We start from the raw sequence: 27,625 nt of genomic DNA on the forward strand, positions 1-27,625 counted from the left end.
TAAACTTTAACGATTTTCAATAATGTTAAAAATATTAAAAGTAATTAATATTTTGTTCATCTAATTTAAGTTAATTGAGTAGTTATTTTACTTGTTGTCCATTTAAGTAAGTATCAGATATTCGAATTCTGTTTTGTGTGCAGTAACCTATTAGTTAGCAGCAAACTCTTAATTAAATAGAGCTTTAATCCGCAGTAAATTAGTCCCAACCTGCCGAGATGAAAAATATTGTGAAAAAATAGTATTTATTTTTAAAATCTAATGAGTTCAAAGTACCGTGAAAAAAATATTTATCTTTAAAGTAGAACAATTACTCATCGATAACAATACTTTTTATTTATTAGTATCGTATTCATTATTGAAATCAAAACAAAATTATCAATAGTTTTACGGGTTAAAATTTTATATTTTATAACATGATTTTTAAGCCTCCAAATTTATAGATTTATATCATTACAAAAGCTATTGGATTAGTTAATATTCTTTAAAAACATCAATGAAACACTATCATTGAGTATTAATTTGTGTGAGAAAAATCATAATTTTTATTACTCAATAATTTATTCTATTAAAAAATAAATTATCACCTATAATGATAAATATATTTTTTTCTAATTTTTTATATTATTTTATTTAAGAATAATTACCTTTAAAAATTAAATGACTACACTATCCTATAAAATAATGTATAATGTATTTTTTTATTTTGAAACTACCTCTCGTTAGTGACATAAAATTGAAAATATTTTTTTTTCATTCAAATTTAAATTTGAATTTAAAATTGGTTAATAAATCATTTTTTTAATTTTAATAACAAAACCAGAATTAGTTAAGTATAAAATATTGAGTATTTAATGATTTTAATCATTTAAATTTTAATTACAAAAATTATATTAAAAATTAAATATTAATAAGTGAGTTAAAATTACTCATCTCTTCTATTACTTTGAGATTGCACATTTTTTCTATTATTTGAAACAACTCATCTTTTTTATTATTTGAAATATTCTATTTTTAAGAGTTTAATACAAATAAATAAAGCTATTAATTTAAAATATAAATGAGATATAAATTAATTAAAGTCGATATAAATAGTAATAAAATATATTAATTTTATTTTTAAGTTGGTCCAAATTAAATTATTAATATTTTTTATTATTTTAAAAATTATATTTTTTATATTTACAAATACACATATCTCATTTATAATGTAAACAAAATATGTGTATTTTTCAAATTTCATATATCTTATTTATAGTGTAGACGAGATATTAGTAATATTAATTCGTTTCTTTTTTGTGACTACAATATTAATTCGTTTACACAGTAAATAAAATATGTAAAAAGATAAAAATTGATAAATATGCTACAAATTATCTATATCCGTAAATAAAATATTTAAATTATTTATTTTAAAAAATTTCTTATATTTATTATCCTAGACATAGTTATAAAAACTGAATCGGATGGACCGATTCAATCAAAAAACGGATGAAAATAGCAAAATGTGCTCTCTAAACACTATTATGGTAACATATCTACTGAAAATAGCAAGAAATTTTGTGTTTTGGAATTTTTTGAATCTGCATTGAAAAATGTGTCCTCATCGATTTTACTAAAATTATCATCTAACATTTTTTGGCTATTAACTTTAAATGAAATTAATTGCATCTGAATTTTCACAATAAATATATATTATATTTTTTGTAAGTAACAAAAAAATGTTTATATTTGACAAATGAGTTATTTATTTAATTTAAATTTTGCAGTAATATTTGAATAAATAGTTAAAAGGTGCACAAAAAATTCGGGTCAAAATTTTAATTCTAGTTTTTTTTTTAAATATTATCATTCACAGTAAAAATATTTTTTAAAAGAATTCAGTTGACAAAAAATTAATAAATTTAAAGATAAAAAGATCTTATATTTTTAATAATATATAATTGCAAAAATGTAAATCAACATTTAATTTCTAAAATTATTTTTTAGAATATATTAGTGTATATTCCTGTGTAGATACAGCATAATACATAAAAATATATTATATTTTTTATTAAAAAGTTAAACAAAAAATATACATTGAAATTAGCACCATAAATATTTTATGAATTTATAAACTAAACTAAAATTTAACGGTTTTCAATGTTAAAAACATTAAAAATAATTAATATTTTTTTCAATTAATTGAGTTAGTTGAGTGGTTATTTTATTCGTCCATTTAAGTAAGTATTAAAAATCAGTCTCAACCTGTCAAATTAAAAAATACCGTAAAAAAATATTTGTCTTTAAGGTCTACCAAATTGAGAATACTATAAAAAATAAAATTTATCTTTAAAGTAGAATAATTACTCATTGATAGCAATAATTATGGAGATTTATCTTTGTTGAAATTTATCTAAGACATTTTTATTTTTTGGTGACTATCTAATACATTTTTATTTATTGGTATCGTATTCATTCTTAAAATTAATCGAAACAAAATTATCAATATTTTTACCGGTTAAAATTTCATATCTTATGACATGATTTTTAAGCCTCCAAATTTATAAATTTATGTCATTACAAAAGCTATTCAATTAGTTAATATTCTTTAATAACATCAATGGAACACTATCCTTAAATATTAATTTATGTGAGGAAAAACCATAATTTTTATTATTCAATAGTTTATTCTATTAAAAAATGAATTATTATCACCTATATTGATAAATATATTTTTTTTAATTTTTTACATTATTTTATTTAGTAATAACTGCGTTTAAAAAATAAATGACTATATTATCCTACAAGATAATGTACAATATATTTTTTATTTTGAAACCTACAATATAATGTACAATATATTTTTTATTTTGAAATTATCTGTCGTTAACGACATAAAATTTAAAATATTTTTATTTTTACGCAAATTTAAATTTAATAAATCATTCTTTTTTAATTTTAATAACAAAATCAAAATTAGTTAGGTGAAAATATTGAGTATTTAATCGTTTCAATCATTTAAATTTTAATTACCAAAATTTATATTGAAAATTAAATCAATCATCAGTGAATTAAAATCATTCAAGTTTTTTATTATTTTGAGACTGTCCATCTTTTTTATTATTTGAAACAGTTCATCTTTTTTATTATTTAAAAGTTGAAACATTCTATTTTTAAGAGTTAAATATAAATAAATAAAGCTATTAATTTAAAATTTAAATATAGACGAGATATAAGTTAATTAAAGTTTATCTAAATAGTAATAAAATATATCAATTTTTATTTTTAAATTAATCTAAATTAAATTATTAATATTTTTTTATTATTTTCAAAGATTATATTTTTTTATTTATAAATACACATTTATAGTATACAAACAAAATATATGTATTTTTCAAATTTCATATATCTTATTTATAGTATAAACAAAATATTAGTAATATTAATTTGTTTATACGGTAAACAAAATATATAAAAAGATAAAAATTGATAAATATGTTACAAATTATACATATCTGTAAATAAAATATTTAAATTATTTATTGTAAAAATTTCTAATATTTATAATCCTACACATAGTTATAAAAATCGGATCGAACGGGGAGTCGGCTCAATCGAAAAACAGGTGAAAATAGCAAAATGTGTTCTCTAAACACGGTTATGGTAACATATCTATTGAAAATAGCAAAAAATTTAATGTTTTAGTATTCTTCGAATATGTTGTTGAAAAATGTGTCCTCATCAATTTACTTTATATTTTGGAGTTAACTACCAATTTTATATTCAAAAGATTTAACCACCAATAAAAAAGTTTTTATAAGATATTATTGACAAAACAATTTTTAAATAATTTAAAAATATAATAAAAGAACTAATAAATATTGATGAAAACTCAAATACAGTTAATTTTATATGAGGTTCATAGTTGAGAGTTAAATTATTTGATATGTTTGACTATATTATCATCTAATAGTTCTCAGTTATTAACTTTATATTAAGTTAATTTTACCTGAGTTTTCACAATAAATATATATTATATTTTTTGTAAGTAACAAAAAAATTTTATATTTGACAAATAACTTATCTATTTGATCTAAATTTTTGTAATAATATTTGAATAAATATTTAAAAGTTCATACCAAATTTGGAGCAAAATTTTAATTCTAGATTTTGTTTTACTTTTTTTAAAAAATAGTCATTCACAATAAAAATATTTTTTAAAAGAATTCAATTGACAAAAAATTACTAAATTTAAGGATGAAAAATATTATATTTTTAATAATAATTACAAAAGTGTGCATCAACATTTAATCTCTAAAATTATTTTTTAGAATATAAAAGTGTATATTTTCGTGCATGATACAAAATAATACATAAAAATACATTACATTTTTTTAAAAAAATTAAACAAAAAATATATATAGAAATTACCACTATTATTTATAAAGTTATAATTAAAACTAAAATTTAATGGTTTTCAATGTTAAAATATTAAAATAATTAATATTTTTTCAATTAATTTAGTTAGTTGAAGGGTTATTTCACTCGTCCGTTTAAACAAGTATTAGAAATTAGTCTCAACTTGTCGAGTAAAAAAATACTATGAAAAAATAATATTTGCCTTTAAGGTCTATCGAATTGGAGATATCATGAAAAAATATTTATCCTCAAAGCAGAACAATTACTTATTGATATTTATACTCATGGAGATTTGTCTTTGTTGAAATTTATATAGGACAATTTTATTTGTTGATATCATATTCATTCTTAAAATCAAAACAATATGATCAACATTTTTACCTGTTAAAATTTTATATTTTATTATGACATAATTTTTAAATCTCCAAACTTATAGATTTATGTCATTATAAAAACTATTGAATTAGTTAATATTTTTTAGTAATATCACTGAAACACACTATCATTGAGTATTAATTTGTGCGAAGAGAAACCATAATAATTTTTATTATTCAATAATTTATTCTATTAGAAAATAAATTATTATCACCTAGATTGATAAATATATTTTTTCCCAATTTCTTATACTATTTTATTTAACAATAATTACCATTAAAAAATAACCACATTAATCTACAATACGATGTACAAAGTATTTTTTATTTTAAATTAAACTCTGGTTAATGACATAAAATTTAAAATATATTTTTTATTTTTTATTTGTATTTAAATTTTAATTTAAAATTAATTAATAACTCATTATTTTTTTAATTTTAAAACAAAATCAGAATTAGTTAAGTGCAAAATATTTAATATCTAATAGTTTCAATCATTTAAATTTCAATTACAAAAAATTACATTAAAAATTAATTATAATTTAATAATCGATATGTGAATATAATGACTTTTGTAATATCCTACCACACTGAGTTTTACGCTTAAGTCGTAAAACAGAAATGGTGTGGTATTACGACCTCTAAAATAAAATGTGTACATATAATAGTAGGATGGCAGAATTGTTACAAACAAAACAGTTTATAGGTATAATTTTTTCAACCCCATAACTTTTTCGATTTACAATATTTTTCACCCGTTCTTCAAGTGGCATAAACATCACGAACCCGATTTTCATTTTAAAACAAATTAGAAATAAATTGAAGGTCCGGAAGCCAAGTTATAGCTCGCCGAAGTTCGACCCAAAAACCAACTTTTACAAACTTTTAAACCTCATTTTCAATCAAACAAATCTTATGCCATTAATCATTCAACCTACACTTTCCAACACAATATATCCTCCTTTATTAACACATCAATCACCATAACAATTATATCTCATACCAACAATAATCACACAATACTTCTCAAATTCAACAACCAATACCATAATTTACCAATCCTAAACTTCTATGTTTATGGCCTCAAATGACAATTCAATAATTCACTAATCCATCAAGCAACCAACATCACCAATCAACATATTTATTAATTAGATACTAAACAATATACAAGCACATACATTTCAACTTATTCTATAGTCATCTAGCCTAGGTTTTCACAAAGCATTATATGTTAAATGCAAGAAACCTAAACCATACCTTTATTGATTTCCACGTAGTGACTAAATCAATTTAATTAAAACCAAGACAGTCCCTCAAAAGCTCAATAAACTCTAGGCTCAGCTTCCTCCAAGTTCCAATATTCATAATTTCAAGCTCCAATTATTTATTCACAACCTAATACACATTTAATTTATAACACATATATACCCAATTTAATACCGAAAACATAAATTCAGTAATTTAAATCGAATTTATCATATCCTCACCTTATTCAAACTTCACAATAAGCAAGAATGAACATTTTTCTCAAGCTAATTGGATCCTAAAATATCAAAAAGCAAAGAAATTCAACATCTCTATTCAATTTTCGAAAAATTGGGCGAAAGGAGTGTCTGGGAGTAATTAATGGCTTACCTATGAAATTGTTCCAGTAGAAACGTAGAGATCAACGCAGTAGACGCGTGGCCACGAACAGTGCGGCGATCTAAACTCGGATGGAGAAGTTACGACGAGTTAAATTTTGCCATAAGGGTTTCGACGCTCCTTTTCTTCCCTGGAGCTTTCAGCATTGTTCAGCTGAAATGAGGGACAGAAGGGGCTTGGGTTCATTTAAGGGTTGGTCCGATTGAGCTCACGAGCCAGGTTTAGGTTCGGTAGGTTCAACTGGTTTGGCCTGTTCGGTCCAATCTTGGATTGATTTCTTCGAAATTAATGTCAAAATTCTCATTTCGATGAGTTCTATCATAATTTAATAAAATATTCACATTTCTAATTTTTTCTATTAAAAACTAATTTATTGACTAATTATCTACTAATTTAACAGAGTTTACAACTTTATTTTATAATTTAATAAATTTTCTATAATTTTTGAATTATGTAATTAAATTAATTAAAAAATTATATTATTATTTTTCTACCAACTCTTGTCAACTGTGTTTAATGGAAGTGTCTTTGTGAATATGTCTAATAAAAATGTCTTTTTTATGGCCGTATCTAATGGAAGTGTCTTTGTGGATGTGTCTCCTTATACATGTGTAGTGGAGGTGTCTTTGATCGAATCGAGAAGGTAGAAACAAGATAGAAAAAGTGCGTTGCGGTGGACAGCGGTGGTCTTGCAGAGGAGATCAGAAAATTGCGCATGTAAAACGCGCGTTGCGGCGATGGGGATTGGTTGCAGATTAGAGGGCATCGGCATTGCCCAGAAGATCGTCAGGGTGGAGGCCGTAGCAACAACGTAGACACGAACTACTGCACGCATTTCGAACAGTGCAACTAACGGCGCAATGCAATAGCGGCAGTTCCACAGGAAGGGGGTTCCACGTGGCAGTGAAGACGACGGTGACGAAGGCTCCACGACGTGACGACGAAGACGACAGTGGCGGAGGAGATGCGACGCAGCAATGTGAAGAGCATGCTCGGCACGTCGTGCAGGGACAGCAACGATGGAGGCAGAATATGCAATGCCGACTGATGCCAGGATGAGGGAGAATACAGGGACGAATGACAGCAATGCAGTTAGAAATTACTGCAGAAGAGGGTTGAATGACACCTTTCTAAATTTACATCGCAGCTCTCTTCGGCTCGATTACAAATCCTTATAATTCAAAATTTTTATTAATTTAGGTCAATTCAATGCTAATTGTAAATAAAATATAATAATTAATTATTATTGACAATAAATTAATAGATAATATATTATAACCTTATAGTTTTCTATATAAAAAAGTATCAGTCATATAAATTTTGTGTACGCTTATATGGATTTTTTTTGTCACTGGCAATATATATGGATTGAAATAATATTAGTGGATATATCCTTCTAAAATATCTTTTCAGTCATTCTCTTAATATATTATCACTACTATGTTAATGGTATCATTTCTATTTCTATTAACGTTTACATATGAATATATTAATTAAAAAACTATGTAAACATTTCACTATATGAAAGTAAAATTATTCTCAAATATAAAATAATATTCACCTTTTTATCTTTTAAATAAATATTATTAAATAACTTTTTGTTCGTATAATTTTTCAAATATTAACTGTTAAATTAGAAATTTATATGTTAAATATTATATTTAGAAAATTGTATTTAATTTTAATCCAACAAAATTATTTGTTGTATTTTTAAAAATCAACGTACTATGTATGTTCAAAATATATTCAATTATACATTTAATAGTGTCCGATTTAAGCCAAATTTGATTTGGATTATTATTATTATTATTATTATTATTATTATTATTATTATTATTAATTAATTAATTAATTATATAAGTAGTGTATATATATTGAATTGATGCATTCACTGTAATTTTTGAAATTTCGATGCTCATTTGATATGCAGAACGAACAATAATGTTGAGGATATAATTAGCATATATATATATATATACTCTACGTCTACATGATCATAGTTCTCAGTTGCATTATCTCAATCGGATAGCTCTAGAATTATAGTCCCAAATTGAAGTTTTTTTTCCCTTAATAAATAAAAAATCTAAATAAAACATTCACCACACTAGCTACTCTACACATACGTCCAATTATTAATTGGAAAAGTATAAATAAATAATAACTCTTATAACCGATAATTTTAAATAACTGTAATTAATAATTAATAATTTTATATTTTTTAAAAAAATTAAATAATTATTAATTAATAACAATTAATAAATATATAATACAATTTAAAAATATTTGTTGGCTTGTTATTGGTTAAATTATCTGTTACTTACTTAACGGGATTGTTATTAATTACATCTAATCAAGCACTTTTTTTTTTGGTGAAGAAAAGGGGGGTCAACGACCCCAACAGAAAAAGAAAACAACAAAAGGAAATAAAAAACACCACCTAAAGAGTCCCTCTCAATCTAAGAGAACCCATACAATCAGAAGAAAGAGCATTGAAAATATCAGGAATAGAATCTTCAATGATGTGGAGACCTAGCGGCATTGATTGCCCCTTCTTTGCTAAAATGTTCGCCACTGAATTTGCTTCGCGGAGAATGTGGTTCCAATGCACCTGTTGGATGCGACTTGATAAGATTCGGATTTCTTCTACAAGTGATGCACAAGAGTGAAGGGTAGGACATCCATGTTTAATGAAGTTGATAGCATCCAGAGAGTCTGATTCCATGATAACATGGTTCCAGTTGTGGGTGATGGCCAGTTGGAGTCCTTTAATGACCCCCCATAATTCTGCATGCATAATAGAACAATTTCCAATATTACATGTGAACGCCTTTAGAAATCTGCCTAAATGATTTCGGACAACTCCGCCACAAGCAGCATTGTTGTTGATGGAAAAGTAGGAACCATCAACATTAATCTTGATTATACTTTCAGGAGGGGGGTACCAACGAACAAAACACCCTGTGGAGTTAGTGACTTGCTTTGGTATGATGAGGTTATGTAGGGCTCTTTTAATCTCAGAGCTCCTCACTTTAATGGACTCTGCCACGGCTGCTGGGTTAGTGATAATTCCTTCAAAGATGAATTTGTTGCGGAAGTACCATAGGGAAGAAATCGCAACCCCAAAGGTGCAAGGCCACTCATTTGTCTTGGAGAGGTTGTGAATGAGCCAATCGTGTCTGCCAAGACTGTAAAACTCTTTCACTTGGTCTTTAGGTTGAAGAAATTGCCATACAAGAGAGGCAAAAGAGCAATCTCTTAGCACATGTAGACTTGTTTCCTCATTTATGTGACATCTTGGACACTGATCATTGTGTGTTAGGTGTCTTCGTTTCCTCTCTATGTTGGTCAAGATAGCATCATGCGCCACTAGCCAGATGAAGGATTTAATCCTTTCAGGTCCCTTCCAGCTCCATGCAAGCTTGAACACTCGATCATGTGACACCTGGTCATTTTGAATGGCGTGGTAGGCTGTTTTTAAGCTGAATGATCCGTCCGAAGAGGGTGCCCAGGCTATATAATCCTCCGATCTCCAAGGGGATGGTGGAACAAGGCTCATTATCTTGCTAATCACATCATCTGGCAGCCACTCCTTTAATCTGGTAACATCCCAGCCGCCTGAAACCGAAAGGACATCAGTTAGAGATATATTTAAATCGACTTCATTAATTACCTGTAATGTCTGTTGGCTCAATCTTCCAATGTTTGGGACCCAGTTATCTGTCCAGAACTTAATTTGAGAGCCATCACCAACTCTCCACACCATATTTTTTTCCACATCTTGCCAAGCTGAGCAGATCCCTTTCCAAAGGTTTGATTCACTGTGTCTTCTCTCAACTTGTGGAATAATGTCATTGCCACATTTGTATTTTGCTCTGAGAACTCTTGCCCATAAGGAATCTTTGCTTTCAATAAGCCCCCAACCAGCTTTCATCATATACGCGTGGTTTAGGTCCTTTGCATGCCGCAGTCCTAGACCTCCCGACTGTTTCGCTTTAGTAATGGTGTTCCAATTCAGCAAATGCACTTTTTTTGAGTTGTCTGTCTCACCCCAAATAAAGTTCCTGCATTTACGGTCAATGGCATTACAAGTAGATATAGGTAAAATAGCAGATTGCATTGTATATGTAGGAATAGAAGATAGAGTTGATTTCACCAGAGTAGTTCTTCCTGCGAGAGAGAGGGAAGACGCTTTCCAACTGTTAAGCCTTGCATTTAGCTTGCTTTCAATCTCTTTATATGTATTTTTGGTGACCCTAGAATGAATTATTGGAACACCTAAGTACTTTCCAAGATCCTCAGTTCTTGCGAATTGTAGCTTATCACTAATCTCAGTTCTAATGTTGTAACTGACATTCTTGGAGAAGAAGATCCTTGTTTTATCCTTGCTAACACGCTGTCCTGAACTAGCACAAAAAGCTTCTAAGACTCTGTGGATGACATCAGCCTGCTCCATATTCGCTTCCGCAAATAGAATAAGATCATCTGCAAAGCAAAGGTGTGAAAGCACAGGGCCGTCCTTGTTGAGCCTAATAGGCTTCCAGAAATTGTTGTCAACCGCCGCTTGAATAAGGTGAGATAGCCTTTCTAGGCATAGAACAAAAATATATGGAGACATCGGATCTCCTTGGCGAATGCCTCTATTTGGACGAAATTCATCCAGCGTCTCTCCATTCCAAAGCAATCTCATTTTGGTGGTTGAGATGCATGAACAGATTAGCTCAATGAGATGAGAGGGGAATCCAATATCAATAAGAGTTTCTTTAATAAAACGCCATTTGAGTCTGTCGTATGCCTTTTCCAAGTATGCCTTTTCCAAGTCAACCTTGATAGCCATCCAACCTTTGTTGCCCTTCTTACTTCTCATAGAATGTATGACCTCCTGTGCAATAATGATATTATCCGAACTCTGCCTTCCGGGAACAAAACTGCATTGGTTTGGACTAACTAGTTTCTCCATAATTTTCCTGAGCCGCATGGAGATGATCTTGGTCACCATCTTATAAGAGACATTGCAAAGACTTATTGGGCGCATTTGTTTCAGATTGACAACCGGCTCCACTTTTGGGATAAGAGTAATTAAAGTCTCATTAATATCTTCCACCTGCTCAGGATGGCTAAAAATATTCTCAATTAAAAAACACAGATCAGCCCCAACTTTATCCCATTGACTCTGGTAAAAAATAGCATGTATACCATCAATACCAGGTGCTTTCAAGCCCCCCATTTTAAAAATAGCCTCTTTTATTTCCATATGAGTTACCCTGCCCCCTATGATATTTATATCATCATGGTTAAGAGCAGGAAAAGAGTTATTCATAATATATGGAACATCAGGACAATCATCATTGAATAAATCAAAATAAAAAGCAGATGCCATTTGTTCTAAAGCAAGTTTATTAGATACCCAGTTACCGTCATGATCTTGGAGGGACTCTATTTTGTTCTTCCTTCTCCTTGCCATGGTGGATCCATGGAAGTATTTTGTGTTGCGATCCCCGCACTGAATCCACTTGACTCTTGACTTCTGAAACCACAGAATTTCTTCTTGAGCCAGAATTTCTTCATACTCTCTCCAAAGGTTAGCCTGAAGCTCATGGAGATATGAGAAATTGTTGATCTGTAATTTATTTGAAATTCCTTATAACCTGCGCAAAATCTTACTCTTTCTTTTAAGAATATTTCCAAACACATCAGTATTCCATTTTTTAAGGCTTGTCCTAAAAGCATTCAGACCGTTATTCCAAGAATCTTGTATCTTCCAGTTACTATTAACCATATGGGTGAAATCCGGATGTGATAGCCAAGCTGCTTGAAACCTGAAAGGGCGTCTTTGTTTGTTCTCTTGTCGATCATTTGTTAAGTGGAGACATAAGGGGCAGTGGTCCGATTTGAAGCTAGGCAAGTGTTTAATGTGAGCAGTAGGGAAGATGATCTGCCACTCAAGATTGCTTAAGCCACGGTCGAGTCTCTCAACCAAGTTTCCACGCTTCCAAGTAAACGGCCATCCCGAGTATCCCAAATCAAGAAGGCCACAATCAGATACGCAGGCTTGAAAATCAGGGCATGCTCCTCTGCTGTTGCTATTGGACCCACCGTGACGCTCATGATCATGTAACATGGCATTAAAGTCTCCAATAAGGCACCACGGCAAGTTAATCTCATTGTGTATTGATCTAATATCATCCCACAGGTAGTTCCGATTAATTCTCTGGGGACTGCCGTAAATCGCTGTTAAAAGCCAGTACGGCGAGGACCCAGACTTGACTTTCATATGCACCATCTAAGAATTGTGAGCAAGAATATCAACTTTCCATTTGCTTCTATCCCATAGACACCAAATACCACCAGATTGACCTCTTGCTTCCTCAATATAATGACCATCGAAACCCATTTTTTTCCAAACCGCTTCACCTCGTTGTCCACTAATATGAGTTTCTAATAAAATGCAGAAACTAGCATTAAACTCTTTTTTGATATCTCTGATGAGGGTAGAGAAAGCCTTCCCTCCCGCACCTCTACAATTCCAGGCTATAAGATTCATGGATAACTAGACAAGGAGAGACAGAGGGTAACTAACCCATTATTGAACATGGGCAGACGCCCCGTGCCCATCACTTGATGAGTGTACCACCACATCCTCCATGAATTGATCAGGTGGCTTTTCCTCTGAATTTTTTGGATTCCTGCTATCGGGAGATGGACCTCTCTCTTTTGGAATATGGCCAGGAACTTGGGTGATGAAACTGTTTGTCACTACATGTGATTCCATGAACTTTTCATGTGTTTTGGATTCTTCGTAGATCTTCCATTGCTCCTTCTGGATTCTTCTCATGTCTTCAAGCATTTCAAGTTCCATGGCTGCAACATTAGAATCCCTGGAAGAGGAAATTCCATGTTTTGAAATTGCCATTTGGGGGTCCGAAGTGGCATGTTCTTGTTCGGTCTTCTTAAAAGAAACCTTGGGTCCTTTTTCAACTTTAGTGGGCCTATCTTTTATAAGTGTGCCTTTTTTAATCACCTTCCTAGCTCCTTGTCTTAAGATCTTGTCATGGGCTTTTATGGATGGCCCATTTTCTTTTTGTTTTGCTTGCTGATGGGACCCATTTTTCATAGTGCTTGGTTGGTCATTCCCTTTAGATTTGTTATTGCCATGCAATCCTTGCATATCATCCAAACCTTCCTCCAATAGAACATTGAATCTGGACCCTGATTCTTCTCCCTGGGTAGCGCTATTATATTCTCCTTCCATATTATTCAAGGATTCCTTACCATAATAATTACTCTTTTGGTTAGTCGCATATCTCTCCGATTTCCTTCTAAATTGCTTCCTTACCATCATCCAGGGCCTAAAATTTGGGGGGCTTTGATCATATCTCCTTTGATTTTGTTCACCGGATTTTATGCTATTTTCATTCTGGTCCTCATTCAATGCAATGATTTTCTGTTCATCAGATCTGCTCCCGTCTCCTCGGGACCCCGAGACGCCGCCTCCTTCCTCCGCATCCTCCGACGGTTCACTACATTGTTCTGAACGGTGACCATAAAGACCGCACTTGAAGCAAATAAGGTGTAGACCTTCATATTCAATATTGAGAATACTCCCAAGAACAGAAATTCTGGGGACTAACTTTTTAGTGAGGTCAATCTCAACACATATTCTGGCAAACCTTCCTCTCGAATGAATAGACGTAGCTCTATCTATTTTCAACATCGTACCAATGGCCGATCCCACTCTCCATAGAAAGCGATGGTTGTACAGCTCGATCGGGAGATTCGGTATGCGTATCCAAGCCGCTATTTTGCGAACTGCTTTCTCAGATTCCAGAAAAAAAGGCCTCCAACGTTGGACAATTAAATAATGCCCAGCTACCATCCAAGGTCCTCCCGTCAGTGCATGCGAATAGTCATCTTCATCTGAAAAATGAACCAAAAAATAATCACGATCCATATCAATAACATTAATCGTACCTTTTTTGACCCAATCTCTCTTTAAACGTTGCTCCATGAAGCCTAAGTTGACTCTCTTTCCCAAGACTTTAACGATGAGGGATGCTCGCCACGGTTTACACCATTCCTCGAATTCTTCTTGGGTTACTTTGATAGTGGGGCAAGGATCAAAAGATTTCTCCCTATCAGAGTGATCGTCGCTATCTTTATACCATCTATCTTCCGGATTTGGAGAATCTTCATCCGTTTGTTCATGGAGATCCATATCATCTTCCATTGTAGGACCAGACGGTTTCAGCAAAGATTCCTTATATGTAGCTTTGGACCTCACTATGGCATTTTCAGTGTTCTCATGGGAAATCTCCATATCATCACTTAGTTGATTCAAATCCATTTCGTCGCGTGTTTTAACTTTTTTGGTGCTGCGTTGCACCAGATCTTCTTCTTCCGTTGAAACCCTAGGAGAATTCTCTAAGGATTCCATGTTTTACTTAGTTATTATTGTGGCTTTTTATTTCAATACTTGTTTTATCTAATCAAGCACTTTTAGATTCCTTCCGATTAAAAACTACATGCAATGTTGGAATGCAATTTAGAATATTCCAATGATTCCAGGGCTGCAACTTATCCCTACAACATGCCTGCAATTAATTGGAGATTATATATTCTCGTAGAGATCAGAGAGGAAAAGGAAATTTTAAACTAATAAAAAAACATATAATATTAGAAATATTTCAAGTATTTCAATATTTTAGATATTTTAATAATTTTTGTTATTAATTTCAATAGTAAAATTATACATAATTAAATTAATTTTTTAGTTAGTCAACTATTAATATTAACTAACTTTAAGATTTAGGTTTATAATTTAGGACTTAAAATTGATAATTTATGTTTTAAGGTTTAAAATTTAAAATAAAAAATATAAGAAATTAATTTTTAATTAGTTAATATTAACCAATTTTAAGATTTAGAATTTATAATTTAGAGTGTAAAGTTAATATTTATAATTTACAATTTAAATTTTAGAATTTAAGATAAATAAAATAATTTTTAAAAAAATAGCTAATATTAATTGAAACAATTATTTATATAATATTATTTTAAAATATTTAAAATAATTTTAAAAATATGGATTAAAATTAGTTGATGAAGTATACATGTGTTGTGATAGTAGGAAATGTTGCAGCAAGAGCAGCATATATCAAGTAGATTTTGTGTGTATTTGGAGTTAATAGGTTTAATTTGCATTGGGAATCAACTTGAACGTGACATCACTATGCAAATACTAGTTATAATTATAATGGAAGTCATGGCCAATATAGGACTCTGAAAATAATACTCATCCTTTCAACTTTCTTTCGAGATTATTGTGATTTTCGAATCTATGTTGATATTATGGTGTCCCTTGAGTTGTATATATATATGAGTTTTTGACTTTCGTTCATTCATGTTAGCTATTATGCGGTTTGGTGTTGTAAAATTTTTTAAAAAAGTGTTTGTACTTTAGAGAAATAACTCATTTTGTATTTGATAAATTAAAATATTTATGTATTTATGTTGACAATTTTGTAAGAATGCTTGAAAGTATTTAAAAAAGATTTTTTTTAAGTTAGTTTGTACGTATCAAAATTAAAAGGTTTAATATAATTTTGTATATTAATTAATATTTAAATTTAATTCTTATATTAATGTCTATTATAATATTTTAAAATTTTAAAAATTAGTTTATCAAATGCGCTTGTTGAGTTGTTGTTGCTTTGTAAAAATTATTTTTAATTTAATTTATCAAATACAGATGTTATAACTTTTAAAAAAAATTATTTTTTAAAAGATAATTTTTATAAACTATTTTTTAAAAATAAAAAACTTTACCAAACTAAACATAAATCTGAAATAATATTTTCACAACTTCATTCGAATTACCATAACAAAATTAAATCATGCAAATTACTCCTGATCAGGGCTTCCAAAGCTGAATATGCTTTTTTCGGTATACAAATTGTTGTAAGTTTAAAACAATTGAATATTACATTATTCCACTATTTAAAAGTTTAATCTGTTTTGAATCAATTTTTAGTTTTTTTAAAATGGGGGAGAGAAATACAGCTATTTAATGAGATAAATTATATTCACATTTATGATTTAAACTTTCGAATATAGAATATTTGGTCAGTTGGTAAGTGGTATTTAGAGACTTTTTATTTCCATCTATCTCAAAATTTGAAAGGTAACATTTTCTTTCTTACAATTCAGATATGTAAGCGGGTCCAGATATAGGTTGGTATTGTAATGAATCTGCTTCCAAAGTCTATGACTCACACAATGGTTACTTGTGGTTGTGTAAGCAGCTGTTTGGCTGGAAGGAGCGACGAAATTGACTTTAGCTTTGATGCTAGCTTGTTCTGAAAAAACACAAGTGTTTGGCTTGGCTGTGTCTTAAGGAGGCTCTTCCTACTGTAATTTGTTTTAGAAGATAGATGTCGTTATCGGATAGGTGTTCAAGATGCCTTTTTAACCAGGAATCGATTTTACATTGTATTTGAGATTGTCCGAAAGCTCAGCTTGTATGGCACAGGTTGGATATTTCTTGTCATCTTCTAGATTTAAAAAACTAGTTATTGTATCATAGCAGAGAGCATCCGTTCATGTTCTTTCCGAGACTTTGGTGGACATGACAAGTAAAAAATAATGACATCTTTAATCTTAATAAAACTTGGCTTCCAAAAAAAGTTATTTATCTGGTATTAGCTTCAGAAAATGAGCTTAGGAGTGTTTTTGAATTACAACATATGTCCCTCCTCTCTGTTCTAAGTGGTTCTTGGAATCCTCTATCTATGAGTGTTTTCAAGATTAATTGTGATGCTAGTTATTCCGGTTCTGGTAATAGTGTTGGTTTTGAGCTTAGGAGTGTTTTTGAATTACAACATATGTCCCTCCTCTCTATTCTAAGTGGTTCTTGGAATCCTCTATTTACGAGTGTTTTCAAGATTAATTGTGATGCTAGTTATTCTGGTTCTGGTGATAGTGTTGGTTTTGCTTGCATTATTAGATATTGTAATCGGAGTTGGTAAATGGTGTATTTGAGAATGATTAAGTGTAATAATATTTTTCAAGAAAAATTATTTGCTATTTGAATATGATATCTCTTAGTCTGGGATGTGGGTCAACGAGATGTTATTTGTGAGACAGATTGTGTAAAAACATTTAATCTTGTTAACAATCACCAAGATGGTTTTGGGTTTATTGATCCGTTAGTGCTCAAAATAAAGAATATCATACATTGGAATTGACATGTTAACTTTCGTTTGATCATTAAAAAATGCAAATACATTGGCAGACACTATGACAAAAATAGTGATGAAATTACAATTTTATCAAGTGGAGCTTCCCTCTCCTTGAGAAGAGTTTTAGAATAATCTTATACGGAACTATCCCTTTATTTAAACAGTTGCTGTTTTTTTTTCTTTTTTTTTTCAGCTTGTTTAAGTTAAAAAAAAAATAATGATTTTGAATGTATATTTTTAATTAAAATTTATTAATAAAAACTGAAAAAAGATTAAAAAAATTTGTTTGTTCAGTTTAACCATAAGAAAAATATACAAAAGATATGTCCATAAAATTGTACAAATATCATTTTTCTAATTTGACAAAACTAACATCAGAAGCAAGCCACCTATTTTTCTTCCCTTCATCTATTGATAATTTTCCCCTTGCAATGTGTTAACCCCCATCAATATTTTGCATTGGGGAAAATACATTTGCTTGCAAGGGGCTGTAGTGTTTATAATCATCTAATCATAAGATGAAAAATTGAACAAAATTACATAACAAATGCTCTCACAAGTCACAATGCCAGATAGGCAAGTATTAGTTATCACACAAGGTAGTACTCAGATAGAAAAGCAGCTCCAATGATAATTGTCAAGAACAACAAGCATACAATATCTGCCATTCCAAAAGATGATTCTGCCAAGAAGTAGAGTTTATGATCACCACTGTCCCCTTTAAAACCTCTGGCTATCATAGCCTACAATAGTTATGTTGAACTGTCAGAAGAAGAGCTATGAATATGAAGGCAATTTGAAGTTTATAACATGCAAGGCCAATTTAATTCATGTAACCTATTTTCAAAACCTGAAGTGCTAAAAGAAATCAACATAGAAGGTTCACAATATGCCAAAAATACAAGAGTGAATTTCAAACTTTTCTACTTTAGACACATCAGAATTGAAAGCAATATTTTAAGCATGGGTCTGCGAAACCTTCATATAAATGATATAATTGATGAAATTAAAACGAAGTTATCCGATTATTCGACTTTTTCTAGAATGAAGCTGAAGGTTGAAGCACTAGTAAGACTAGATAACGTGAAGAAAACAGGAGGGGAACATCAAAGAGGCTAACCTGAGAAATTTGTTCTGCATGGCTGAAAATATTTTTGAAGATTCGCCGGAAGTAGTTAAAGAAGACTGCAGAGGCATATAAGGAAAAATAAAATAAGTGTCATGACAATTGAAGGGAAAAAAAAAAATCTTTCCCCAAGTAATATTCTGATTGAACTGTACACTAAAACATTATTCTTTTGGCATTCTTAGTCAGTTATACATGCATTTGTTACTGGTTTATAGAATGGAAAGGCCATTGATAGCAACAAAAAATCACAAATTTTCAACAGAAAGCTTTTGAAGACATTATGACCTAATTATCGATCAGCATCATCAGTAACAGATTATTATACATGTCATAACAACTCTAAGTCGCCTACCAGCCAAATATTGATTTCTTAATGCATTATTAATATTAATATAGCAACATATTGGGTGCTATGCAATTGGAAACTAAATAAGACGCTATCAACAAAAATATATTTTTATATAACTATATAAAGTAAATATGGGAGTTGTCCAAAACAAATGTGAAGCCTAGATATTCTAAACACGATTTATGCACAATCAACTAATTTGTTGGAAAGCAAACAAGAGAATATAGAACAAAACAATAATTTTCTGTCAATCCCTGTAAACAGAAGAAAGAGCTAATAACATTACTTACTATCAATTGTCTCCATAGTACTCAATTGTTTCCAATTTACCCTGCGAGATACAATCCCTAAAGCAATGTTTCGAACCTGCAATAACATAATATGGGTATTTAAGTCGAATTTTACTTCCTTTTCCTGTGTAAGAGAACTTTTATTGTTGTGGCATTAACTATTTCATTCATGCATTCCACCCACATGCACTAATTATGTTATGCAATTTAAGTAGTATCAGATCAGTACATAAAATAAGTTGATTACAAGGTAGCAGCAATGTAGATGCATTAAAAGAATCCTAGCATCAACCTAGATCTCTTTCCATGTCAGTCTGGTACACTAATTCAAATTCATACGTGATAGAACCCTATAAAACCATCAGGACCATCACTAACCTGCCCTCCTCCGAATTACTTCATTTATTCCCTTTGCAAATCTAATAATCCAATCATTCATAAAATTGAAAATTTTCGATTCTTGCTTGACTTTACCTCTAAGGCTCAAAATTATTAAACCAGGAATATCATTTACAACACTGTTTGCATTCCCATAATCCATATATTTGACTCTATCTACCTTTAGCTTTTGAATGAACTCCATCCTGTTAAGAAAAAGGCCATTGAGCCTATTTTTTATCCACTTCCCCACAATTCACCTTAAACTAAATGAAACATCCAAAACCATAATTTAATGCAAAAGGACAGTGTTGGGATAGTTATTATATCCTTCAGAATAGTGCTGACATTGTTTCTAAGACGACATTCTCACTAATCTCGCCAGTAAAAATAATCACCAAGTAGAGAGAAGTGTCAAACTATCAGTTAACTCCAGCAAAAGCAGTCTGTCAGTACCCAACATTTGTCAAGCCCAAAATTTCCCTTAATTTCTTTCTTTTTTTCTGCTAGTAATTTCATGATTTATTTTTTCGCAAGTTTTTGTAGTCATACAAGGTAAATATCAAACAACCAATTACGTGCTATCAATAAAAGCAGAAAGTAAGATGAGAAAAGAAACTAAGATTATCGATATCAGAGATAAGTATGGAAGTTAAAACCCCCTTGGCCTTCTTACCTCATCAAAAACTAGACCGATGAATCTCAATGACAGTAAAAGGGTAAGCACAATTTCTGACACAGAGACACCTATATATTTCAGAGGAAGCAAAAACCATCGCAATGCAAATGCTAGTTGTTCAGGGGTCGTAGTTGTGAGGCAGAGACTAGCACTTTGAAATACCTTCAAAAGAAATGCAGAACCAAATTCTCGAAAATCAGAATCATCAAAGTGTTCCGTTGTTTCACAATGCTTTGACGGCAAGAATTCTGTTAGATGTCCAACACAAAAGGCAGAAAGCAACTTACCATAAAAGTCAAACAGGCAGCAGTGCTTGCTATGGATAAGCCTTTCCTTGTAAAGGTTAATGGACCTAACTTGGCGATTACATACGAATAACCTGTTAATGATACAGGAAGATTAGGAAGCCCCATCAATGCAGGTGTTGGAGTTCTCAACTGAACAAGTGGGGGCACACCATCTGCACCTAGCCCTAATGTTATGAATAACAATCCTGACAGCAAATAAACTCTCCCCAATTGATCCTACAGATAGAAATTAGCAAGAAATTCCCAAATCAACACATCATAGCAGGATGAAAAGACGAAGGCATATACAAAGTCTACTTCCAAGTATCTTTCAGTTAACAAAATGGAAAATCCAACCTCTATATGAATATTTCTTCTGCGCATCATTTTATTCAATCAGTCAGAACTCGGAAGAAAAATCTAACAAGAAAACTTACCAGCTAGCTCTCTTCATAAATAAGCATCCAAAAACAATAACACTATATGTACTAGAAGATGAACACCAAAAATGGCCATTGCTGGAATAATTTTTTTTTACTACAAAGATAATGAAGCAAACTAAAACATCCATCTATAAATGAACATAACTCCACCAGTCAAGGATTACTCACCATCCAAACTTCTCTTGGCAGAACCCAAACTGAAATCAGAGTCAAGTATGCTACTAATCCAAATTGCATAATTATATGTGACCTTGCCGGAAGAATAACCAGAGCTAAAAGCCATACCTGTAGCATCAAAAGATAACAGCAACACCAATAATCTCCAACATCAATCCTTAAACTACAATGTCCATAAACAAACCTAAACAGTATCTCTAGTTCTCTACCAAACAATCAAGTTCATACTTTGCAGCCCAAAACATAGAAAAAATCTCAAATTTTTCAAAGAAAAAAGAACCTTGAATTGGAGTGACTGACCAATTTGACTCTAGGATCGATGGAGTGAAGAAAGGTAGTGGGCGAGGACACGAACTGGCCAATGGGACTGGCGGTGGCGCCGGCAATCAACCTGAGGACCTTATCGGCTGCGAGGGAACCGGCAGGGACCCACTTAGTCCAGTTTGCGTTACCGTTATTGTCGGCGCTGTTTGATGAAGCAGCAGCCCTGATTGGAATAGGCGTAGGGGTTCTGAGAGAGAAGAGGGGTTTTGGTGAGGAAAGTGTTGGTAAGAAGGTTTTGGGAATGGAGGCTATGGTGGTTGGGAGTGGGAGGAAAGTGGAGGGGAAATAGAAGGTGGCAGTGGCATGGTTGGAGTACATGAACATCACAGAGTGAATGAGAGGTTAGCGGGAATGGAACAGATTCAACAGAACTCCAGTAATATACTTGTTTCTTTGCAGCGTGACTAAAAGCCAAATAAAAACTGAATAATGCAATTGGACATCAAGTGGGCATTTGGTCTAGTGGTATGATTCTCGCTTTGGGTGCGAGAGGTCCCGAGTTCGATTCTCGGAATGCCCCAATTTTTTTAATGCATCTTATTATCAGATACAATGTTTATCAGCTTTTTTAGTTTGTTCCGGTTGTGATTTATTGAATTCAACCCCACAAATGATATACATAGAGGAATCTCTTGTACTCTTCCATAATTTTCACACATGATTTGAAGCAATCTATGTTCTGTATATCATTAGAAGGGTTCCAATTATATTAGACTAAATCTTCATCCAATTCCAAACTGATTTGTAAGCAAAAGTAAGTTTTGAATGCCTGAGATTTGTGAGGTTCATAGGCTCAGTTATTATAGGAAACAAAGCTAAAGAACACTGAAACATAACCAAGCATAATGCAACTTGTCCGAATACAAATGCATCCAATGAAACTCTTAATATACAATGTGCATTCATCTGATAAGCAATAACCCAGACTCATGACCTCTTTAGTTCATTAAAACCATAAATAATCTAAAAGGAAAGCAAAAGAGATTCCGGGCGTCGACTCCATCGAGAATGCCACCAATCAGAATAGATTTAGACCTTTAATGCTAACTTCTGAGCTGCAAGAGCTTCAGCCTCCAGAGTTGGCTCCCACAGGAGAGTAGTCTCTGCAAGTAATCCTGTCACAACATATGGATCCATGTTTGAAGCCGGGCGCCTGTCTTCCAAGTAACCTGAGATCACCAGAGGATTGGCAAGGTAAGAGAAACGGAAAAGGAAATGAAGTAAAATTCAATTGAGAAAAGTAATACCAGAAAAACAATGTTACATAGCTAGAGTTCCTGTCCAAATTTAAAGTGCTAGAAAGATGCAACAAAAATTTAGGATTTTATATTTTTATAGACTACCTACTTAATGGGGTGATTTTGGGCAAAGAAAAAAGGGATGCATAGCATTTTTTCATAGCAGTATATGTGGCATTAGCATTTAGCAAAGCAAATATTCTAAAGAAGGCATAGGTAGTCTAATGCTACAATTCCTTCAACTTACCTTTGCCATTCTTTTCTGTGTCTCTTCCCACACGGATTGAGCAACCACGGTTAGCGACTCCCTGCAAGTTCAATGCTATTAGGACATTTCCATAGAAGATAAAATTCTTGCTTTATTACTGTCTTAAGCTTTAACAATAATAAGGTAGAGGTAATTTCAAGCAATACCCAAGAGAATGTGTCTATGCTGGCTGTTTCATGCTTTCCTGTCAACCTTCTCTCATTTCCTTCTCCATATGCGCTAATGTGATCCACATGGCGAAGCGATAGATTCAAAATCGCCTTCTTTATCACCTCGAAGCCTCCATCTTCCCTCATGCTCTTTGTACTAGAAAATATCATCAACTTAGAATTTTAGGAAGATGGCAAAACAAATGCAATCTATATTCATAACAAAAGTTAGTCCTTACCTGTAATTGGTGTGGCAACCAGCACCATTCCAGTCACCCTGTCAGGCGAAAAAACCAAAACAATTAGTGTTATAATCATCAGATAAGGCATACTGTAAACTAAAGTACCATAATACCTCAATTGGTTTTGGATCAAGAGAGAGAACAACGCCAGCTTGTTCAGTAATCCTCTGTCACAACATATAAAATGCATATGAAATGTTATATTGAGTTGCGGCGCTATTGAAATATGTTGAAAATGCTAATGAAAGTAGGTAAAATGAATTACCTCAAGGATGTACCTTGAACACCAGATATGATCACCAGCTTCAATACCAACACTAGGACCAACTTGGTACTCCCACTTCATTATTCATGGAAGAGATAATAAGAAAAATGCATTCATATACACATAAGCTTTGAAAGAAATGGAATTTTCCAGAGATGAACCTGTCCAGGCATAACTTCCCCATTGGTACCACTGATGTTAATTCCGGCATATAAGCAAGCCTTGTAATGAGCATCGGATATATCGCGTCCGAATGACTTGTCAGCCCCAGCACCACAGTAATATGGACCCTAATGTAACAAAATAAACAAGCAGCATAATCAAATCTGCATCATGAAACTCATTCGTTTTTGTCAAATGTGAACAAAACAGGAAAGAGTAAGCACAACATATTACCTGAGGGCCAGGGTAGCCACCAGTAGGCCAACCTAGAGGCCATTTCACATTTGTTTGAAGTAAGGTGTACTCTTGCTCTATTCCATACCTTTGAAAAATTAAACATAAAGCCATTAATCATAGTTGGAAATGTCAATTATCAAATATCTTTCTTTTTGGATATTGATCATCATATGTCAAAGAAATTTGCAGCATTGTGCATAATATAGGTAGATACTAAATCATTTTGAACATAAGAAGGAAATAGTTGGTTTTTGGTTATCTTTCTTTTAAGAGCATAACATATACCATGGAACTTCAGCTTGGACCTTTGGGTTACTGAAAATTTCGGCAGCTTTATGTCTCTTGTTTGTAGGGATAGGCTCACCTTGTGGTGTGTAGGAATCGCAAATTACCTATGCAAGAAAAAGATTATATTAAATCACACTAACTTCATAATATTTGTGCTTCAAGTTAAAGCAAATTGCCATGAAACTTCTGCAAAAGACAACAGCTCTTACCAAAATATTGTTACCACCACGGAAAGGATCTTTGAAAATTGCTTGAGGACTGAGGGGAAAAAAGAAGAGTACTAAGTTAAACTATAGCTATGTGGTATAAGATTAAAATAAGCAACAGTTCCGAAATTCTTACTATAAGATTACTTCACTGTCTTCACCAGGTGCCTGTCCAGTGCTAGATCCGTCATAGTTCCACTTAGGGAGCTCTGAAGGATGTTCAACCGGCCTTGGAATTGTCTGAAAATGAAGAACAATGTGTAAGATTACCATGAATAACATCAGACAAATCATATAGCAGCTAAGGTATTATAAACAACATACTCTTGATTTACTGCGCACATCGATTCCTGTTCCACCAATCCTGTTTCAGAAAAGATATCAAAGTTTTTAAAAGCTTTCACAGAAGCAACAAAAATGAAATCATTATTCATAGCTAGAACAAGAAAAAAAAAAAGGAAATGAGATACCAAATGTATTCAGCAATGATCTTGTCAGTGTATGGCGATACATCCAAATTAAGTAGCTGCTCTAGCCTGTTGATTGTGCTGTTATCGGACTTGATTGCCATCACTCTAAATTTGGCAGAGCTGGTAGCACCAACTTTCTTGTTTGGTCTCAACACTAAAGAACTCCACATTTTTGAAGTAATTGGGCTTGCATTTTGTGAGGGTTTTGTGATTCTCATCTGCCATTGTGTAGAGGGTGCCAAAATCTGTGCCATGTTCAGCACCTAACAGAACATAGTATTATCCATGAGAACCACCAACCATAAAAGGAATAAAATTAGATTATATTACACAATATATGATTACCATAAACAAATTTGCACAAAAAGAAAATGTACAGCATCAATAATAATGCATGATGCTTATTAACTGTTGTTCTACATCCACTCTCAAATGATGACTAATGAAACCACATACAAAATCAGTTTGAAAGCAATCATCAAATCCTTATTAAAACTAATGGTTCTGGAAAAGAACCAAAATCTAGCCATTTTTCAGATTCTTATCAATAAAGTGTTGATTAGATGGAAATGTTAATTGTTTTATAGTATGCAGATAAATAAAGTAAAAATATGAGGCCTAAAAGAGTTGACTTCCTTGTTCATCAGAAAGACTTAGTAAATTCCCTACCCAGGTTCATTGATGGCATATTTGAAGCATGACTCACGTGAAACCAAGTCTCATAAAGCATCTTCAAATGGCAAAATACCCTGCACTCCTTTTTCTCCACTTACTAAAATATAAGAAGCAATATTTGACCAAAAAATAAATTCTGGTATGAACTGAAAGCACTGAAACATTCCTAACATTTTCATTAGCAAACAGCACCTTTCAAGAGAAAGAAATGGTTCCAGCGAGCAATGGCCAATGGCAATGATCAGTTACATAAAAAAATACAAACTTTCTTACAAAGGGACCATTTTCTTTTTAACCCCCACATGCTTATAGCCATTACCTCCTTCATTTGTCCTTGAACAGTGTTTCAATAAAATAAGCCTAGAGAATTGAATTAACACCCAAATGTACATGATTCATTTTCTCCCCCCAATCACATAAAAGTTTGAAACTTTCGAATGAAATAAATGATGGGCACATGATGAAAACTTCACTACTCACCAGAGAACAGTGATAAAACGGCTAATGCTGCAGGGTTGAAGCAGAGGAAATGCACCCTGTGGTTGAGTGACACAGACCCCAAAGACAAGTGAAAGAAAGTGTATAGTGTGAGAGACTGTGTGTTTGTGTGTGTGTAATAAAAGAAGCTTGTGGCCAATGAGTCTCTTGGCTTTTCTAAAACCGATAGGGGTGAGTCATGAGTGGATGAAAATAGTTTTTGGTCCCTTAAAGAGCACCAAGAGAAAGCTTGGACTCATAATATTTTAGATAAGGTTTCTTAAAATATATGTATCTATTTTCAATCCTATATATAAATACCATTTTTTGAGAATATCAATGAATAATGGCTTGGTATTGTGTGTTAAATTAATAATAATCATATGATGATTAAGAACTTTTATGTTGGTAGTAGTATTTGGTGGCTTGTTTAGATCATTATCTTAGGTCCCCTTCAAGGCTTCGCTCTTGATAATGTCAATTTGAGTAAAGAAAGAAAACCTTCAAGCCCTTTTATGTTTTTTTAATTATTTATTTAATGGTTCTTCTTTTTAATTGTTCCTGTGTATAGTCTGAATTGTCTTTTTATAGGCCATTATACTAATTAATTAAAGTCAATTAGTTATTATAATAAGAGAACATTGACATTTAGAGAGAGAAATGACACAATCTGATACTTTTTATCCATTGGGTTAGTTTATTTTTTAGAGAAATGGTAAAAGATGAAGGTGAATGTTTAGAGTGAAAAAAATAAGGTATTGACTAGTGTTAACTCAAATGTAAGATAAATAGAAGGAAAAATATTAATAATTTAATATTTATTTAAAAAATTTTTGGAAGTCAATAATTTTTAGTATTTTTTATTATTATTTGACTAATATAAATACTAAATTGTCTTTACTAAATTTATATGTGTAAATTCTGAAAAATATGACTATAAAATATATTGATTTATATATATAAATTCTGGTAAATATAATTACAAATTATATATTTTTTGTATGTACAACTCTTATAAATATGAGCGTAAATTATTACTGATTAAATACTAACAAAAAATAATAATATTTACTGATTATGTAATATTATTCTCTATCTATTTTTTTAATAGATTTTGTTAAAGAATGCCTTAATAATATTGTAAGAATTCAAAAAATATATATTTTTTTAGTAAAACTTAAAAGAACTTTATTTCATAGAAGTTTTTTACTTTTAAATTCTTAATAAATATCGAGG

At 31.4% G+C, this 27,625-nt stretch overlaps 3 protein-coding genes and 1 non-coding gene across 4 annotated transcripts; 1 reads left to right on the top strand and 3 right to left on the bottom strand.

Moving 5' to 3' along the window:
* Positions 1 to 12,060: 12,060 nt before the first annotated feature.
* On the bottom strand, positions 12,061 to 12,702 carry LOC107482557 (uncharacterized). Its single transcript, XM_016103088.1, has one exon. It carries the CDS (start codon positions 12,700 to 12,702, stop codon positions 12,061 to 12,063), a length of 642 nt encoding a protein of 213 aa, XP_015958574.1.
* Positions 12,703 to 17,926: 5,224 nt separating this feature from the next.
* Positions 17,927 to 22,084, bottom strand: LOC107482678 (protein ABCI12, chloroplastic). The gene is made up of 7 exons (XM_016103206.3): positions 21,689 to 22,084; positions 21,380 to 21,496; positions 20,769 to 21,005; positions 20,479 to 20,643; positions 19,425 to 19,500; positions 18,777 to 18,841; positions 17,927 to 18,399 (listed from the first exon to the last, which is right to left on the bottom strand). Exons 1-7 carry the CDS (start codon positions 22,034 to 22,036, stop codon positions 18,247 to 18,249), a joined length of 1,161 nt encoding a protein of 386 aa, XP_015958692.1. The 5' UTR covers positions 22,037 to 22,084; the 3' UTR covers positions 17,927 to 18,246.
* A 76-nt stretch (positions 22,085 to 22,160) lies between these two features.
* TRNAP-UGG (transfer RNA proline (anticodon UGG)) lies at positions 22,161 to 22,232 on the top strand. The gene has a single exon. It is a non-coding gene; the product is annotated as a tRNA-Pro (tRNA).
* Positions 22,233 to 22,528: 296 nt separating this feature from the next.
* On the bottom strand, positions 22,529 to 26,561 carry LOC107482677 (glutamine synthetase leaf isozyme, chloroplastic). The gene is made up of 14 exons (XM_016103205.3): positions 26,393 to 26,561; positions 25,238 to 25,500; positions 25,092 to 25,131; positions 24,904 to 25,007; positions 24,771 to 24,819; positions 24,559 to 24,665; positions 24,271 to 24,358; positions 24,036 to 24,164; positions 23,875 to 23,949; positions 23,723 to 23,776; positions 23,607 to 23,644; positions 23,365 to 23,524; positions 23,198 to 23,258; positions 22,529 to 22,881 (listed from the first exon to the last, which is right to left on the bottom strand). Exons 2-14 carry the CDS (start codon positions 25,489 to 25,491, stop codon positions 22,742 to 22,744), a joined length of 1,299 nt encoding a protein of 432 aa, XP_015958691.1. The 5' UTR covers positions 25,492 to 25,500; positions 26,393 to 26,561; the 3' UTR covers positions 22,529 to 22,741.
* Between the last annotated feature and the right edge of the window lie 1,064 nt (positions 26,562 to 27,625).

This window comes from Arachis duranensis, chromosome 4, assembly GCF_000817695.3.
Source record: "Arachis duranensis cultivar V14167 chromosome 4, aradu.V14167.gnm2.J7QH, whole genome shotgun sequence".
NCBI lineage: Eukaryota > Viridiplantae > Streptophyta > Magnoliopsida > Fabales > Fabaceae > Arachis > Arachis duranensis.

Excerpts from the sequence above, each read along its gene's own strand:
- LOC107482557 (XM_016103088.1), bottom strand. The coding sequence starts at position 12,702 with ATGGTGCATATGAAAGTCAAGTCTGGGTCCTCGCCGTACTGGCTTTTA.
- LOC107482678 (XM_016103206.3), bottom strand. The coding sequence starts at position 22,036 with ATGTTCATGTACTCCAACCATGCCACTGCCACCTTCTATTTCCCCTCC. Across the intron at positions 21,006-21,379 it reads TGCCAAGAGAAGTTTGGATG|GATCAATTGGGGAGAGTTTA; the intron begins GTGAGTAATCCT and ends TTCTATCTGTAG. Across the intron at positions 18,400-18,776 it reads ATGCAGAACAAATTTCTCAG|GCTATGATAGCCAGAGGTTT; the intron begins GTTAGCCTCTTT and ends TAACTATTGTAG.
- LOC107482677 (XM_016103205.3), bottom strand. The coding sequence starts at position 25,491 with ATGGCACAGATTTTGGCACCCTCTACACAATGGCAGATGAGAATCACA. Across the intron at positions 25,132-25,237 it reads ATCATTGCTGAATACATTTG|GATTGGTGGAACAGGAATCG; the intron begins GTATCTCATTTC and ends TTTCTGAAACAG. Across the intron at positions 23,777-23,874 it reads GTTCAAGGTACATCCTTGAG|AGGATTACTGAACAAGCTGG; the intron begins GTAATTCATTTT and ends ATGTTGTGACAG.